The following is a 19,117-nucleotide window of genomic DNA, read 5'->3' on the forward strand; positions in this document are numbered from 1 at the left end:
TTACAGAGCAGATACAGAAAGGAGGGGTGGTGCATGGGGGAATGAAAGCGATCTCTGTTTTAGAGACCTGGCACAATTCAGCATTTAACACCTCGACAAAGAACTGAAAATAAATGTAACTACTTTTAACTTGATGACTCTGCCTTTCCTTGTCTTCCAGTGCTCATAATAAAGAAAGTGCTTTCCCCTCAGAGTATCCATAATCCAAACATGAATGAGTTTGCTTAGGCAAACCATCCCCAGCTGCTTGCTTCTGCATTTTGTGCAGAATTTACATAGCAAACCCCTCTACATAAGCCATGCAAAGCAAACAGTAGGTTCCTCTGTGGGGCTCGAAAGTTCAACCCTAATTATCCCTTGTCTCTGCTCAGAAGACCACAGCATTCCTTAAAGCCAAAATCTTATGAAGTTTAATCTTCTCAGACTGGGAAGTGAGATATAGGATAGCTGATAACTGTTTATATTGGTTTTTGTTTTAATTTAATTGAAGAATTTAGAAATCCAACCCATATTTCCACATGGAAAGTAAGGTTTTATTTCACTTCACTTTACTCCATCTATTCAGTGACTTTGGTGAGTCTTGTACAAACACAGAAAAATTTATTCCACAGAAAAATTTATTGTCTTTTTGAGAGTCTGAACTTTTTAGGCACTCTTTGTCTTTTCAAAAATACTCTCTAGATAGCATAAGAACTCTTTAAAAAGCCATGTCTCGCACCACTTAGAAATGTACAGGTCTGGACATTTTGATTAATTTGACTATGCTTTCATGGAACAGATATATAAGGAGGAATAAGAATTGCAGATATTTATTTGTGGGGAGGCTTTTTTTGTTTTTGTTTTTGTTTTCTTTTCTTTTCTCTAGACAACCTCCAAAGTGACCAAGATCTGGCTGACCAAAGGCACCCACCACACATGGGTCAGAGTTGGTTATGGCAGTGATACAGAGCCCAGGCAGCTCTTCATGACTTGTCATCAGCCTGCTCATCCCTGCTCTCACTGGCACCAGGCACAGCTGTAGCCACTGCCACACATAGATCCTCCTTTAAATACTGAAAATAGTTTTGTTAGACCCTGTACTTCTGTTAGTGACACAAAGATACAGACCACCTGCCATAAGAAAGAGGCGGTAACTACCCATGAAGAATAACATTTTGTCGTTATGTACTACTAATTTCTCTCTAAAATTGAACAAAAACTTAACAACAAAGAACAGCTGGTGCAATACAACTGTTCTGATAATGTAGCAGCACCTGAAGTTACCTGTAATTTTGGCATAATGTCACATACCTCTAAGTGCTAAAACATATTTCTTCAAACACCATTTTCCTGGACTACAACACTTCACCAATAACACATCCTTCCCAGCTCATCTTTATGAGAAAGCTCTCTCTTCAGTTTTGGATTTTTGAATAAACATCTGCCTACTCTATTGTCAGCTGAAAATAGACACAAAGGTAGTTAGACCTAATGACATCCATTTGACAAAAATGACCAAAATGTCAGTCCTACCTAGGCCTGAGTATCAGACATGTCTTTCCTTGGGACACAAGGTGTATTGCCTTCATTCCTAGTCCCACTACATAGCACTAATGAGGCTAATTAAATCCCATTCTCTGCAGTAATTAAATCCCATTCTCTCACAGTGACAATGCTTGCTAAAATCCAGCTGTTTCCTGTGCCAATGCCCTGGGGACAACAGTAGTCCAGGGGTGTGTGGGGTGCTCCTCATTTGGCTTTCAGCACAACTGCACAGAGGAGATTTACTGGAGGAGGTGAGTGAGCTCCCCACATCTTCCCATTACCGTGGGGATCATCACTGTGCCCTGACACAGCTGTGGATGTGTGGGGCACACCTTCCACCTTTTCTCCACAAGCTTACATCAAGCTGTCTTGCTCAATGTGGCAACAAAATGTACCCACATCATCACACAGGCCTTCAGAGATCAAGAGTAGCAACATTCATATTTAATACTCCAGCCAGAAATTCTTTAGGAGAGAGCAGATGCAGGTGAGTTATCTTTGGTAACACATTTGTATTATTAATCACATTAATCACTTTCTTCCTTTGTTTATCACTACTAAGCACCAGTTTAGTATTATCCATACTATACCCCTGTCAGTTTGTTTTTCCCCTGTGTCTTCAGAGACAGTGAGTAATCTGTTTTACCACACAGATACATCCTATAAAGCAGAAACACCATTGCCTGACCACAGGAGGCACCAAAAAGATACACTGGACTGTGCTAACACAAGACAGACATGCAGTCAATATCACAGAACAGAAAACATCCTACCCTGCCAGGTCTATGTAAGTGCTACAAATGAAACAAAGTTTTACAAAACCTTTGTACTTATTTTAAGGCTTCTGCAGAAGTCACTTAGTCCATCCCACATTGCTGCTTCTCACAAGCTAAAATTCTTGGAAACCTGGACCTGGCCTCTTCACAGGACATAGACTAACTTGCCTTTAGTACATCGTACATTTTCAGTACAAAATTGGGTTACACTTCTGTGTGCTTAACTGTGAACTTTGCCTGTAAGTGGAAAATCAGCAAATTTCATATGCAGTGGGCACTCCACATTATCCCCAGTAAGGACACATTTTCCCTGCACTGAGACCCTTCGTTCATTTCCAGCTAACAGTCTCACTGTCTCATCAGACACATCAGCTGGGTGGATAAATCAAAGGGAGTCAGCACTGGGGGAGATGATGGGAGTCACTGTTAACACCAGACACCACATGAGATGAAGTGACCCTGTACCCCAAAGAAGAGCCAAGGGTGAAACCTGTGCCCAGCAGAAGGCAGGAGCAGAGTCCCCCCCTCTGATTTCAAGGGGGTCAGCACTTCCCTCCTGCTGGAGTGAGTCTTGATCATGCTTGTCCTCTGCATCATCAACTTAAAGCCACTGGGAGTTCTGCACGGAGTTTCAACATCCAGTTTTCCAAAACAGATGCAACTGAGCGAGCACTTCATGTGAAGAAGGGAAGCAGCAGCGTAAGTGAATGAAGGGAGAGATCTTAATGACTTTGGTTAACTGTACTGTTAGTATGTTAAAAGGCCGTGTACACAACCATTAAGATTTAATCTGAAAGAGACAACGCTGTGGTACAAAAAGTTTATTTAGTCACGATTTTGTAAACATATGAGGTAAATTAACGTTTACATCAACTTGTTTCTTACAGAATTTAATACACAAGGCAATTCTTTGAAGACAGCACTTTTAACTGTTTTTTTAGCTGTTTTTATTGTTATTACAAGTTCCTGACAGCCCAGAAAACTCATTGTGTTTGTTGTCAGATTCTGTCGTGTAAAAGACAAACATCCAGTAAGCAACAAGAAAGCTCTGAGTAAGCTTTCTTATGCTTTACAACCCTTTCAACTGCGAGAAACAGCATCAATGAGAATAGGAATATATTCTCCACCATAAAATATGTTCACATATCTTGCATAACTCTTCAAGGACTGAAACTTCTGGAATTTGATTGGCATCTTACAACAAACTTAAAATGCAAAACTACAATTTCTCTTTCAGTGTTGGTGGGGTTTTTTTGTTGGTTTTTTTGTTTGTTTGTTTATTGATGCAAATAGTCCCATTACCTTTAGTGGTCTTATTTGCAAAAGTAAAAAGAAATGTATTTGAAATATTGAAACTGTATTTGCAGTCCCAGAACCATATTTTTTGCTAGAAAGCAAAACACTTCTCTTTTGTAAAAAATCTTCTACAGTGTAATACTGCAGTATTTCTCCAAAAGTATTTTGTTTGGAATTTTAAACCAGGTATAAATTTAACCCTTAAAGGACATACGTCACTGCTAGATTTTCTCACTGAACCTTGAAACACACCAGAAGGAATATCAGTAATAATGAACCTTAATTTGTTCAGTAATAATTGAGCTCATGATGAAAAGTATCTTTTTCCACAGTGTGCTCCCTATATATCCAGCTCCTACATTTTAAATGTACAGAGAAGCCTGATGTTCTAGGTCAGTAATCAGGTTAAATTGTCTTTAATGGTACTGCCTTATGTCTGAAAAGTTCCTGTGTTATAGTAAGACATTTCTCTCTTAGGTTTAACATATTGGCAGAGTCATTCTTTTACTTTTTATACAAATGTAAACTTAGAAAACAGTTTATTTCATCCAAATGTGCAATCTGAAATCAAAAATTGAATGTAAACTTCAGAAAATCAAAATTACAAGAGCACACTTTGCACAAGAAAAATCAAAGTAAATGAAATAACATTTGTAATAATAAAAAAAATCCAGCCTGTTCAAATCCACCGTGTTAGTGTTTGTGTTAAACAAAAAGACCTGGGGGCTCAATGCCCTGCTTCTGCAGACTGTTGTCACTCACATGAACTCAGTGGAATAAAACAGTTTGTGTCAGCTGAGGAGGTGGTCCCGTGACTAACCAAAAAGGACCCAAGTACTGATCTGATTTTTAAAGCTTGCCTTAATTATATTATTGATCCTACACTTACGCATTCATACCAGAAAATAATTTCAAGAGCTGCAAAATGTCAGACATTTAATTATCTCTACACGCCTTGGTTAACGACAAATATACTGAGCCAAATCAATCCCTGGTACCACTTTGCACACAACTGGCTTCCAAATTACACCAGAAAAGAACACAGTTCATCTGCTTTCCAGTGCATGGTACCCATTTTCAAGAAGCTATGATTTTTCTATGCCAGAACAGACCAACAAATTCAAGAAGCACTTCTTTTATCCATGAAAAAACAGATTTATCTTCACAGATAAAATAGTCCACTATAATAAAGGGAAAGTTCTAGCAGGCTGCCTTCTTTTAATCGAAATACAAAGGGAAGAAATGTGGGCTTTGTCTATACTTTGTTTTCTTTTGTATTTACAGACAGCTGCACTCATTAAAAAAGACCAAGTGATAGAAAACAGATCAACTGTGCCCGTGGTGAAGAAACTAGGTATTTATGTGCAACCCAGATACAATTTTATCAAAACTTGTAAAGCTACTACGAAAAATGTACTATTGAAATCAGTGATTTGGAAAATATGTTTCATATAATCATTATGGTTGGAAGGGACCTCTGGAAGTTATTTAGCCAAACAACTAATGCTCCAAGCAGGGTCAACTACTACCAGTGAGTTGACCTATTGCAAAAAGCATAGCACATCATACACCTGGTGATTTATTCAAGGAGTATCTTTTTTTAACTTTTCTCCTTTTCTTTTCCATAGCTCACCCTAGCATTTTTTTAAAAACTTCAAGTAAGAGAGATAATCATTTTCTGGCAACCATTCTACTCAAAGAGCAAAAACTAGTAGGGTTTGGGTTTTTTTTTCAGTTTGCTTAATATCAGGCATGATTCTGCTCTGACTCCCTGCTTTTGCAATAACTTACTGGTTTTATGTTAGGTGTGTGTATAAGATCTTGCAGGATTGTGGCTTGGAGAGCCATATGACTATGCTAAATCAAAGTATCATCTGCTACCACTTCACTCTTTGAAATTAAGTGAAAGAGTAAACAATTTGGAAATGAGCATACTATTTTTGCCAACAGACTCTATTCTGAAGCTCTTTGGTGTTTATATGTATTTTCTAGAACAATGGAACTCTGCATAGTTATGCTTTACTCATAGCATGTTGAATTCAGAGATCATTAATGAGTCAAGATTAATTAAATCCCTCAAAATTGCCCATACCAGTAAGATTTTTTTTTCAACAAATCTGATTTCCTATGTGATGCAGCAATCAAAAGGAGTTGTAAGCACTAAGGGGAATTTTAAATAACAAAACAATTACTCCAAATGAAATTGTAGATAACCAAGAAGCTTGAAGCTGTATAGCTATGTGATGAAACTTAAGATGATCTTAAAAAGACAAGCTGTGAGTTGTACCTTTCCCTTCTCAGACCAGCACTGCTTGGATGTGGAGGCTGTTCCACCAGGTTTCTCCTAGGGTTTGCAACAGAGTTGTATTTCTCCCTTCGAACTTCATCTATCAGGAGAAATTATCTTTTACAGCTTTCCAGTAGTCACTCTGCCTGGAAATACCATATATTCCACAAAAGCACCTGAACTCTCTGCAGGTCTAACCACACACATTAACTTGAAAAGGTCAGACTAGGTATCAGTTGATCCTAAGTTAAACCTATCTCTGTTACTATTTTTTTTATATACAATATGGATGCAATCCTGCAGGACACACTCTGTGAGGGCTGCACTAAAGTAAGGATTGCAAGATTCAGAGCTCCACCAAGCAAGTGAGTGTTGCTCTCAGGCACCGATACAAAAAAAAAAAAATTAAAAAAAAAAAAATACTCCAGGTGGTCTGTTTTATATAAATACACTCCAGAGAGAATTTTACTTCAATTCTTCAGAAGCATAAAAGAAAGGAAAATATAGGAATTTTGTTATGTACTAAAATACAGAGATGTGTATTGCATTATTTCAGCAATATAATTACTTGGCATTTAGCAAAACTTACAAAACCAGTACACTATTGGTGCTAGTAAATCTAAACATTCTGAGTGTTAACTCTGCTTTGTTTACATCTAGGCAACTTTCTCAACTTTAGTCTAAGTTCAGCTTAGTTGTATGGAGACAACAGAAAGCAGAATTTAGCTTTTAGCTTTATTGCAGGGTGGGTTTTATGGCTTATTACACAGAAAAATCACAAGAGCATGCCTGAAGCTGAACACCTAATAATAAATATCTTTATAGTACTACTGTACATTGAATTTTAATGCAGTGTCTGCCTCCAAGATCAGTGGCAGCAGAAAGACTTCTTTCTCACCATATGCAGGTTAAGGAAGTCAGGAGACAACATGCCTGAGGGTTGCAGAACAGTGCCTCTCGTCATGAAAAAGTCTTTGTGTCTACTCAGAAAGCAGCAAAAACGAATGTTTAATCTCGAGTGGTGGGAATATATTTTAACTGTTCAGTAAAATAAACACATTCAGTAAAAACGTTTAACAGCAGAGATAACTGGCAATTGTAACTCTTTGCCAGGGTGCCCCTGCTTTGCAGAATGCACTGTCAGGCCAAATACTTTGCAGATGCAAAGGGCTATCCCAGTGTGTTTGCTCTTCTCCAATTACAGTACTTTTGATTTATAGCAGCAATAGGACTGAGTGTGAGCTTCACTTCTTTTGGCTTTTGCTTAGAACTGAAGTTGGGCCTAACCCTGCATTCCTTTTGTACCCAAACCCTCCGGAGCCTTATCAGGCATACAAAATTCTGGCCAATGTCTGTGAGAGTACCTGTTACAAAGGAACAAAGGGCAGAGCCTGTTGTAAGAAAAGTTGCACCTTAGAAAAAAATACCCAGTACTTTTCTTCAGCCAACTTAAGGGAAACACATGATTTTCAAAAGCAGAATTTTACTGGCTTTATCTAAGATCCCAAACCTACATTCCCTCTGGCTCCTGAAACTTCATGTAAATAATAGTTTTGTTTGAATAAGGCTTGCAAGACCCATCACCAAATCTTGTGCCTTGTTTAAATCAAATCAAAATTCTGCAAGTGACTTCAGTGGGTTCAGAATAAACCCTTCAGCCACTGCTTGTTGCCCAGATGCTTTAGCCACCTTTTCTGCAATGCAATATTGCCTGAATCTGTTTTCACTGACCTGTAAGACACTGCAGATTGTTGGGTACAACACAACAGAAAATAATGTTGCTTTGGGAATTTTACCATTAGTAAGTTTTTTTCCCCTTACATTTTCTTGTAAGATCAAAGATCAAACTAAAATGATTAAGTACACAGTCAAGTAACTTTAAACCTACAGATCAATATTATTCTCAAAGTGTTCAAATACTTAAAATATGCACTCGAGTTTACTTCTAAAAAGCATTTTTCCAACAAACTTAAGCTGATATCTAATAGTCTAAAATGCAGAGCTGTACTTAATCCTATTTTTTGTCCATGGGCAACATATGGGGCCACAATGTATTGAAACAGTAATCCTTGCTTTCTGAAGAGAAATTGTTCTGTGTAATAATTTCTGAGGTGTGGTTTAAACTCCTGTCCTCCTCTAAGCAATTTTAAAGTAATCTAAAGTTATAATCAAACATGCTCAAACATATTGTGGGTTTAAAAACATGGTGTGATCATGGTCGGCAAACATTGGATAGAAGGTCAAACCGAACACTTCCTAACAGGTCAAGAGTAAAAAAAAAAAAAGATAGAAAAATGAACCTCAAAAATCTATTACAGGGGTTACCTAAACTTTGCCCGGCCAAGGACCACAGTGGCTTCATTAAGTCATGTTATATGGAAGAGACTGAGTCACATTTAATATGGCAAGTTGGTCCATAGAGATGACAGGTGCCAGTAGGCAAAATGCCACCCTGATGTTTGCCATAGGGCTACATAAGATTCAAGAGGAAGAAAATCAGTCATTGCATCTGCTCATGTAGAGCTTATGTGGAAAAGGGTGGAAGTGAAGGCAAGGGCAAGAAGGAGATGACGGCCAGGCATATGGGAACTAGGGATATTAACATTTTTCTCAGGTCAGCCTCAGGGCACATGACCAGCTACCATTACCACCTGTTATCTGTGCAGGCCTCCCCTACGGCTGCCCTTGGGAGATCTGCCACGGACATGAAGGAAAGAGGGATTGGTCCCCTGGCCCACGGGCTGCACTTCGGCCACCCCTGACCTATTAGAAAATGTTGATATTTTTCCCCACTACAACTCACAGAGTGCCAAAACAGCAAGCGTCAAAGTTAGAAACCCAGACCTTCCCACCCACGCCAGGCCTGGCCTCCCCAGGCAGCTCCCCTGCCCACTCTGCCTTCCATCACCTGCTCCTCCTGAGCAGAAGGGACTGCACTACACGGCCAGGTCGTCTGACCTGGCTCTGCAGCTGCTCGACTTACTGGCCCTGCTCAAGCGCCGCGTGTCTACAAGCAGTGGGGGCTCATGCATCTCCACGGTGGTGCAGGCCGCTGAGATCGGTCGTGCCTCGGGCAGCTCCTCCTCACCCTCCACGTCCCACTTGCTGCCACTCGCCCCGCTCAGGCTGGTGCTGCTGCCGCTGTTGGCCACAGCAACGGGAGGCCCAGCTGGGGGTGGGAGCAGCTGCTCTGGTGGCTCTTCCTGCTCAGGAAGGGGGTGCTGGACACTGCTGGGAGTAGAGGAGCCTGCGGAGCTGGAGGGCACCTTCCCCTGCTGCTCAGCTGTCATGTTGACCCAGTTCTGCTCGGCCACCAGGGCATGGCTGTTGCTGTTGAAGTAGCTGATGACGGCTGGCGTGGGCGTGGGGATGGGGGTCGGGATGGTGACCGGAGTGGAGATGGGCGTGGGAGTCACGGCACGGTGCCTCTCCTCAGGAACTGGTGGAGCAACAGGGTAGCTGGCCATGGAGGCTGTATTGGAGGGGGGCCGTGGCCTTGGAGTAGCTGCAGCGTAGTATGGCGCCATGGTCACTGGGGCCAGGAGTGGTGTGACAGCACGGGTATCAGGCAGAACAGGGGGGGGAGTGGAAGTCGTTACCACCACAGGTGGTGCTGGTGGTGGCAGGGAAACGGGTTTGGGCTCCCCTGTTACCATGACTGGTGTCATTGTTGCGACAGGCATCTCAAGGCTGTACCGGCTTGTCACGCCCTGCTTAAGTTTCTTCCACCCCAAGTGATACATCTCAAGCATGTTCAGCAGCAGGGAGACAGAGGCCACCACCAACATGAAGATGATGAAGATGGTCTTCTCAGTGGGCCTTGAGATGAAGCAGTCCACCGTGTGTGGACAAGGTGAGCGGCTGCACTGATAGACTGGCTTTAGCTCAAAGCCATATAGGAAGTACTGGCCCACAATGAAGCCCACCTCAAAGAGTGTCTTGAAAATGATGTTAAAGACGTAGGTACGGAGCAGGGCACCCCCCATACGGATTCTACCGCGTTCATCACGGATTGGGAGCTTTTCCTTCCCCTTTTTGCCAAAGGGATCCCTGATGTTATTGCTGCCTCCTCCACCACCACTGCCAGAAGCTGCGGCTCCTGGGTAGCTGCTGTCTTTGATGCTTCCCTTCTTTTTCATCTCTTCTTTTTCTTTCCTCTTCTCCTCCATGCGTACAATGTGCAGCACGTGGCCCAAGTAGATAAGGGTTGGAGTGGAGACAAAAATGATTTGCAGCACCCAGAAGCGGATGTGAGAAATGGGGAAGGCTTTGTCATAGCAAACATTTTCACACCCAGGTTGCTGAGTGTTGCACGTAAAGTCTGACTGCTCATCTCCCCAGACCTCCTCAGCAGCAGCCCCCAGCACCAGGATCCTGAAGATAAACAGTACCGTCAGCCAAACCTTGCCAATAACCGTGGAGTGTTCCTGTGCATTCTCTAACAGTCTCCCCAGAAAGCTCCAGTCACCCATTGTTTCAGATTTCTAACCTACAATAAGAACATTAGAGTAATTAGAGCAATGTTATATAATTACACAGTGCTGGGGCAAAACAGATTGATCAACAAATGATACTTCTTAAGTGCACTTTCTTTTACAGAATATTGCACACCTACGTTAGAAACTACACAACCCTGTGACCACACAGCCATGGGTTTTGGTGAGCACAAAAGTGGGATGTTTAGTTCTTTCACCTAGCCCATACAGGTTCAAGTGTTCATACACAATGATACCAGGAAAGCTTCATAACCAAAATTTCTATCAAATTTGCATATTTTAAAAACACCCATTTCCTTCACCTGAGATACTTCTGTTCTTGCCTATTTTTAGAAAAGAACAGAAGGAAATCAGTTTAATTAAGCAGAATATTCACAGTAATCATGTGGCTGCACTTCTCTCAGAGTGTGATACAAAGTCTGCCTAACTCTAATAATTTTATTGTTATCAGGATTTGTTTAATCCAGCATTCCGGAGGTCAGTAATGTCTCAGGTCTCTTCCATTTTCATACTGTACACAGAAAAATAATTACTCAAAACCTATGGAATTTTGGAGTTTATTTCTAAAAAGAGTGGATTATTTTAATAACTTGAAATATTGGGAAGAATCAGAAAATCTGAAAGGAATGGTGGAGATGTTTCTGTGCCGTTTCCCTTACTGTCCTGCCAGCTGGTGTTACTCAGCTACATATACTGTAACATTTCTTTAAAATTAAAACAAAAGAAAACAAAAGAAAACAAAAGAAAACACCTCAAGGACAGTTCAAAGATATTTTCTTGGAAAAATAACATTATATCCTATCAGCTTACTTCTGTGATAAATTCTTATATTCTCAGTAGTTTTCACAAATTCATGTATGATGACCTTCCCATGTCCAGTTCTAGACAGTGACACAACTTCTGATTTGGCAAGGCTTATAGTACAAGACTTATTTAAAGATCAGATTCCACACAAGCTGCCTTCAATTGAGAAACAAGCTATTATCTGCTGGTATCACTTCTGTTATCCTTGGCCATATATTCCTAAGTGGAATATATGTAAGAAGTACATTTTATTCTCCTAATGAAGACACTTCTATATTTTGTATGACAACCTTCAACTGAAAACAAAATAAAAAACTTCCCTTGCAGCTAACTTCAATACTTTCAAAAATATTTATACCATAATCATAATTCAGATATAACAATTTGGAAAAAAAACCAAAACACTATCAGAAAAGACTGATTATCCTCTTGCTTAAAAATCTCAGAATACTTTACAACTCAGTTCATTTACTTGATTAATTTTTATACTTCTACTTTTTGTCCAAACACCTGTTTGTCTTAAAATTCCCAAGAAAAGCCATTCACCACTACAGTTAGGAATTTACCAATGAGCAAATGTACTGTTCTCAATATTATATTTACTGTGATTTCCAACAATGATATTACTGCTTTTTCCAGAGGGAGTATTTCCAAAGTCTGTACTGAACTTCTTCCAGGCTTTAAGTTAAGGAAGTTAAAAACATTAAAGTTGTTTCAGTTACCCTTTATGCTTGATTTTACTATGAGGCAATGAAATACCTGTAACTGCAGAACAGGTACTTTCACACAAAAAGCAGTAACACACCCATTCGTATTTTGCATTGTCATAAATCTCAAAGAGAAAACACTTTGTATACTCACAAATTTAATTCAACAAAAACTCTCCCTAAAAAAACCCAGATCTTTGGTATTCTACAAAAACACATTCCCTTCAATATAGTTGAGTTATTTTTCCAGCACAGCACAATACTCTGCAAATGAAAATATTAACAATGATATACCGATTTTGTGCAGTAATGGCCTGGTCCTAAAAAAATTTTTGATAATTTTTTAAAGATATATATTCAGATTTTTTTTTAAGGAGTATATTTTTTCCCCTCTTAAAATAGTAGCCAAAAAATTATGAATTTTTGTACGAATAATTTATTTTATCATCTTAGTTTAATATGTTTACATGATTTTTAAATTTAATCCTCAATTTTAATTTTACGTAGTTAATGATATTTTGCATTATAAAGTAATTTTAACCTTGAGAAGTATTAATTTTTCAGGGAATATTGTATTAATTTTGTATAGCATAACCCTAAATCCTATATTTAACTTCCCTGCTATCTTTTGCATTATTCTGTGCTTCTCAGTTCAGTTCTCTCTGCCTCACTCTTTGTTTTCTATCCAGATCAAGCAAAATAGTCAGCTCTCTAATAAGCAGCTGAAGTTATGGTTTGTTCCTTTGTAAGTAATAATTGTAATAGAAAGTGTATTAATCAGCCAAAGTTAACACACTAAATCTTTGATTCAATTAATTATGGTCCATTTTCAGCACAGCTGCCATTACCCTTACTTCCACTGGCACAGAGGCCACACACTATACTTTATAAAGACAGGCATGACCTTCTGCTGTTTCAAAAAATGAAGTTTATCTGTTCTCATGAAAAATTATAACCCCTGAGCTACAAGGTGAACAGAGGTAGTAATCTTATTCTTTTCCCCTGTAGACACACTATGGTGCATCTCTTATGGATATCAATAGGTGATGGTGACTACAACAAAACAGAATTTTTTGTGATTTTCTGAAAAATTATCTAGCCATTCATGGAAGAAGAAAAACTACAATTTGTATAAAGTAAAGGAAAGATGACAATACCATCTAATTTATTCTCAATTATCATCCACTAACTAATACTACAAAAGATCTTTTTTCTTTTTACTACAAGCCAACATTGCCCAGGATGAAATAATTTAGGACACCAAAGACATGACACCATGCGTTTCTCAAAGAAAATACTTTAAAAAACTATTCTAATGGTTATATTAATTGATATATTTATCTCAGCATGTTAGAGTCTGAAAATTCATCCTGTACACAAAGAAAAAGTGTTTCAGCAGTGAGCATATACTTTGTAGCATCTTAACCACACAGATGTGGAAATCAAAACAAAAACAGGGCTCACAGAATTCACAAAATATTTGAGTTATCACCATTAAGTTCAAGAATAAAACACCTAAATCTAAATGTGAACCTCCAGAACTCAGTATTTTAGCTGAGAACAATTCCAAGCTTGCTTTTGTAGTATCATATAAGCTCCAGCTGTACAATACTTATTTCAGCATTGCTGAAATATGAGCTAGGCAGCTGTCAAGACCTAAACTTATATTTGGATTTGTGAAGGGAGACACTTTTTCTTTCTGTGTTTGGAAAAAACGCAGATTAAGAAATGAAACTTTTTTTATCTGTATTTTGTGACATTCATGCAAAAATACCTGCTTGTGGATGACAGAGAATCTGCCTCAGAAAGCAATCCAGTTCAGTGGTGTGAAAAGCAAGGACTTCATAAACTTTGGGAGCTTTTAATAAGAACTGGGAGTCATTGTTTATGTCACTTAGGAAATCATTCCTCTGAGAGAAATATTGAAAAATGGGGAGCTCCTAAAAACTGACATGGCATTCTGTTTAGGAATCAATGTTGTGCTATTAATTGATAAGTTTAGTACATGCACAAATAGATGCTGTGGATGCTGTGTGTTTGTATGGCAAAGAGAACAAGTGAAAAAATAAATTTTTAAAACTGTAATGTCATATATATCCCTCTACAGGAGATCAAACATCTGGCATCTATAAACTTGCCAGTTATTATTTCTATTTCCTCACTAAAAAGGTTCATAATTATGTACCAAGTGTGTAAAACACAGTATTTTAATTATTTATAGTCTTCATAGAATCACAGAATAAATTTATAATTTTACTCATACATGTAAATGTTTATGTAGTTATATATGCCTGTGCACACCCACATATAAATAACTGTAGAGCTAGGTTACATACAATACCAGATTATAACACCTGATATATTCACAATTTTATTGTATTTGTATATCTAAAAAATGCCCCTTTTAAGTTATTTAGTAACCTAACATGCCCTTGTCCAAATAAAATTTCTTAAATTCAGCCCACGTTTTTTTCATGTGACAGTCTTCAAAATTATCTAGGTTTTACAAACCAGTATGAGGAAAAATGCTGTTAGAAGATAAAACAATTTGCAATACTTTTTTTTTTTTTACATTAAACAATCAGACACCTACATTACTACCATGTTTTTAACTCTGCTAATTTAAATCAAACAAAAAACAGTCACCCTGCACAATGTCTGCAGTGTGGCCATGTCATTCCAGACAAACTGGAAGATGTGGGGGGACAGAATGACTACTACAATGAAACCTAATGGTATTTGGTCATGTACATTTATAAGAAACACAATGGTTGAAGTTTCATAATTTATCTTAGAAATTTGTTTAAATGAGGACTTGAAGAATACCTTCCTTGCTTGCAATGTCATACTTCTTGACACATCTATTCTCACTTTCACTGTACTTTAAGCCCTTGTTAAAAATGAAGCCCATAGATGATCTTGTTATTACTCTAAGCTTATGAAGCCTCTTCCTTAAGTCCCAGGCAAAACTTCTCTTAACTTCTTGAATTCTGAGTGAAAGTTTGGCCCAAATAATGGAAAACTGCAAGGAGAGCAGGCGAAGCCCAAAAGGAGAGCTACACCCCAACCGTTGAAGTCCTCTGTTCCCTCGCATAAGAAGCCTTTGCCCTGATTTATCACTTGCAGGAGAAAATAGGAACAAAATGTCGCCCCTTTTCTCCCCCAGAACACTCAAATGCCACCTTAGAGCTCTAGGTTGGAATTAAAAGGCAGTGACTTACCAATAAAACACTGGAAGGTGTGAAGGCTGTGGAGCTACCAGGGGACTATGAAAGAGCCGCTAAACACAAGGGCAACAGCCTCTACATCCCCAACGAGTGAGGCATCAATGAGACAGATCTGTCAGGTGCCCACATACAATCAGCCACACGGATCTAAAAACTGCACAGTAAGGAGTGTCCCACCCCCTGTGCCAGATATGCAATGCAAGGACGAGCCCTTCTGGTGGCCAAAGACTCAGGTACCCCAACAGACAGGTATCAGTGTGAGAGGACTTCAGGAAAAGTGACAGTAACTGCAAGGGACACACTGCTATGCACCGTGCTCAAACTTCTTAAAGTGCTTTTTTTGTTAAGGAAATCATTTGAACATTTTTCTACTTCAGTTCTCAAGTGTTCCAGTAGGATGTTTCCTTTCCCCCTTCCATTCCCCTTAAAGGGAAACTCTAGTAGCTCCGGCTACTCTGTTCAATTCTTTCTTCACATCTGCATATTCTTTCTTCACTGTCTTAAAAAGCTAATACACTCAGGATTCCCAATATCATCCTAGACTTATGTGATTTCTTCAGTTGGTCAGAGACTACTCTTTTTCCCTGGGAAAAATAAAACAAAACACAAAAAATCCCCACACAAAACCAAACCAAACCAAACCCCTCACAAGCAATAAATCAAGCTTATTTTGGTTATGAGATTTACAATATAAATTATATAAGCATATAATATATATATATAATTATATATATAATTATATATATAACTTCCAAAGAATATTTACTCATCTCAAACACTTTGCACTCCCTGTAAGTCCTAAGTCAACAAGTCGGTAAGTGGCACGTTTTTGTTAACTCTCAGACCAAAGATGTTACCAGAGTGAGGTAAAAGCCTGGTCAATGCGGTGAGGCCACCTAGCTGTATATCTTACCACGAGAAAAAAGTGTTTGTGAGGGCTGGGTAACTCAGAGGTCACCTCAAGTCATCTTGGGTTACACTTGTGAACTGTCATTTCATGTGACACAACAATTGAAAACAATTCTTACTCTTTTTTTTATTTAGGATTCAAGTTTACTCCCAGTGTAAAACTAGCCTGAAATGTTAAAATGCTAGTGGTAATACTTAAGGAAGAAATTACATGTCCTCGTACAACTTGGATGGACAACGGCTGCAATAACCCCAGACAAACCACACGTGATGCTCCCCCCTCTGCACTTTCTGAGGTACTTTGTGAGGTTTGTAGTTTTCTCCGCCACAACAGGCTCAGTTATGAGTCCCATCTGCGAACACCACTGCCTGCAGATGGTTTCCTCGGTGGGGCAGAAGGAGTGGACACTCACACCAGAGTCCCACACGACGGTATTTAGAGCAGCAAGGCCGTTTCCACTCCTCCTGAGCACGATGCGCAGAACTCGGCCTCTCCCTGCCCTTTCCCTGGCGCTCAACGCAGGGACGAGGGGCACGGCAAGCGGGCAGAGACCCCACTCAGCCCCCACCTCCCGCCCCCGGCGCGGGTTCCAAGTCTGCCCGCGGCCGCGTCCCCTCCGGCGGAGCCCCCCGCCCCGGGCGGCAGGAACGCGCCCTGAAGCCGTCTGCCCGCCGGCACAGCCCAGGGTCGCTCTACTTACGCTTTGCGGGAGCAAGGCTATTTTAAGAAACAAAAGCTTAACTCGTTCAGAAGAGTCCAGGCAGTGTTGGTGCATAGCTCATTTAATTGGGGGGGAAAGAAACCCCCAAACTTTGTTCGGGTTATGAAAAAAAGCGGCGGAGGGGGTGCAGGGACGGGGCGGGAAGCGCCGGGAGGCCGGTGCCCAGCGCCCTACCTGCTGCCTCGACCAGCAACGCACCCCCAGGGCGCCCGGCTGCCCACAGCCCGCCCGCAGCAGGGGACCTCTGACGGCCCCTCCTGCAGGCACAGGGCACCCGTCCCTCCCCTCTCCCCTCTCCCCTCCCCTTGCCCGCCTCCTACAGCGGGCAGAGCCGCTGGCCGCGCCGCCGGTTTCGTCTTATCACCCGGGAAGCTCCGAGCGGAGCGGCCGGGGCGTTTGCCTTTCTCTCGGAGACTTTTGCAAGGTTGTCACTGTGAAGATAATCCATCCTCCTTAGTACGCCAGGGTGGGATTTCCTGAGAAAGAAGCAGCTGCTTCCTCCGAGAGGATAAAAGCATAAGAAACTTCTCGCCCGCCCCGCCGGGCTCCCGCTCGAAGACAACGCGGCGGCAGCCGCCACCTGCACGCTGCCCCCGCCTCCTGCTCTCCCTCAGGAAAGAGGGGGCCGTTCCGTGGCTCTGCCGCATCCTGATGGCCGTGGCAGCGGGGTCACGGCCCAGGTGTGAGGAGATCGGGCGCCCGCTCAGCCCCGCGCCCCGGGTGCGCTCGTTGAGGGGGCGGAGCAGCGCCACCCAGTGGGGGCCCCGGTTGGCGGCCGGGGGCGGCTGAGCGGAGGCGCTCGGACTCCGTGGAGAGGTTTGCACCGTGTCCTTACTGCCCGCACACCGTACAGAAGAGATCCGTGAGGGGTCAGATATCTCTGAAAAAGAAAAAACCACAAAGTTATAAAAACAAGCAAACGAGACAATCAGAGAATGGTCCGGGTTGGAATGACCCTCTAAGATCATCTTGTTCCACTGCCATGGCCAGGGACACCTCACACTAGACCAGGTTGTTCAAAGCCCCATACAACGTGGCCTTGAACACTTCCAGGGATGAATCATCCACAACTTCCCTTGGCAACCTGTGCCAGAGTCTCACTGCTCTCACACTAAATAATTTCTTCCTAATATCTAAATTTACCCTCTTTTAGTTTCAAATGCTTCCCCCTTGTCCTATCACTACATGTCCTTGTAAAAAGTCCCTCCACAGCTTTCCCATAGGCCCCCTTCAGGTACTGGAAGGCTGCTTTAAGGTCTCCCTGGAGCCTTCTCCAGGCTGAACAACCCCAACCTTCTCAGCCTGTCTTTGTAGCAGAGAGCAATAAGTTCCTCACAACGAGGGTGGGTTTTTTTTCCTGAGAGCAGCTAAACTGCTGTTATCACCTGCATGTCCTGTGTGAAGAACCCCAAAGTGGTGCCATCCCTGCAAGCCAAGTGCTTCACAGGCAACAGCTACTGCCCTTCCATCAAGACAGATCCTTTGGTTTTCAGAGTGAAGGCAGCATTGCACCAACTCCTTGCATATTTCAAGATTCGTGTCAAAATTTATGAATTGCAAGCCTGTATCTTCAAAGTTGGAGAGCCAATACCTAGGACTCAGCCTATATTAAGAAAGGAAGGCATTACAGACAACCTTTTTGAAAAGTTGTTTTCCCACAGACTTTCCTCAGTCAAGATTAGGTGTCAAGGTGTTGTACACAGACCATTTAAAAAAATAGATTGGTTGCAGTGATTTCTAAAATTATTATTTAAAAGTGGCTCTTGATATTTTCAGCACCAGTATTCCAAAACGTTACCATCACCTATAATTTGATGAGATGAGGCTTTTCTGTGTTCTTTAGTGTTGCCTTCGACGCAGGAAAACATTATACAGAATGGCTTAAACTAGCATGACAACTTGTCAACTTTTCAGCAATAACATATAAGTTTCTGTTGATAGCTGAAAATGTAACCACACCAAGTCATTCCCAAAGCTCTCTGTTGCTCTGTTCAGTAAAAAAAACATCCAATAAATGTTTTGAGATTATTTGAGGAGTTGTGTATAGCAGACAACTGATGACAAACTGAAACAGACCATCCGCATGTTCTTGTATTCTTGCAAGGCCTGGTTGCTCCCTATAAATCTTTCAGCTGAAAACACTAGAGAAGAAGAGCTCTGTTGACTTCTGTTGAAATAGTAGTGGTGGCACAGGTACAAATGGCTTTGTTTAGAGGTGGGTGCTAGATGTGAAGCAGTGCTACCATGACTATAGGTGTAATAGTATCATAGTGTGATCCTGAAGCTGTTGGGGTATGAGAGTCCATATTACAGTACAGGAGGCAATCCCAGCAGCCCCAGTAGCTTGTGACATTATAACTTCCTGCATT

The 19,117-nt window shown here is 41.0% G+C and overlaps 1 protein-coding gene across 2 annotated transcripts; it reads right to left on the minus strand.

Annotated features, from left to right (window-relative positions):
* Nucleotides 1–3,106: 3,106 nt before the first annotated feature.
* GJA3 (gap junction protein alpha 3) lies at nucleotides 3,107–17,575 on the minus strand. Of its 2 annotated transcripts, none has more exons than XM_071735264.1 (2): nucleotides 16,923–17,575; nucleotides 3,107–10,372 (listed from the first exon to the last, which is right to left on the minus strand). In XM_071735264.1, exon 2 carries the CDS (start codon nucleotides 10,353–10,355, stop codon nucleotides 8,820–8,822), a length of 1,536 nt encoding a protein of 511 aa, XP_071591365.1. In that variant the 5' UTR covers nucleotides 10,356–10,372; nucleotides 16,923–17,575; the 3' UTR covers nucleotides 3,107–8,819. The 2 variants fall into 2 exon arrangements, with proteins under 2 accessions (XP_071591365.1, XP_071591355.1); XM_071735254.1 differs by having other exon boundaries at nucleotides 16,728–17,575.
* Between the last annotated feature and the right edge of the window lie 1,542 nt (nucleotides 17,576–19,117).

The sequence above is a fragment of the Heliangelus exortis genome, chromosome 1 (genome assembly GCF_036169615.1).
Source record: "Heliangelus exortis chromosome 1, bHelExo1.hap1, whole genome shotgun sequence".
In the NCBI taxonomy this organism is placed as follows: domain Eukaryota; kingdom Metazoa; phylum Chordata; class Aves; order Apodiformes; family Trochilidae; genus Heliangelus; species Heliangelus exortis.

Excerpts from the sequence above, each read along its gene's own strand:
- GJA3 (XM_071735264.1), bottom strand. The coding sequence starts at position 10,355 with ATGGGTGACTGGAGCTTTCTGGGGAGACTGTTAGAGAATGCACAGGAA.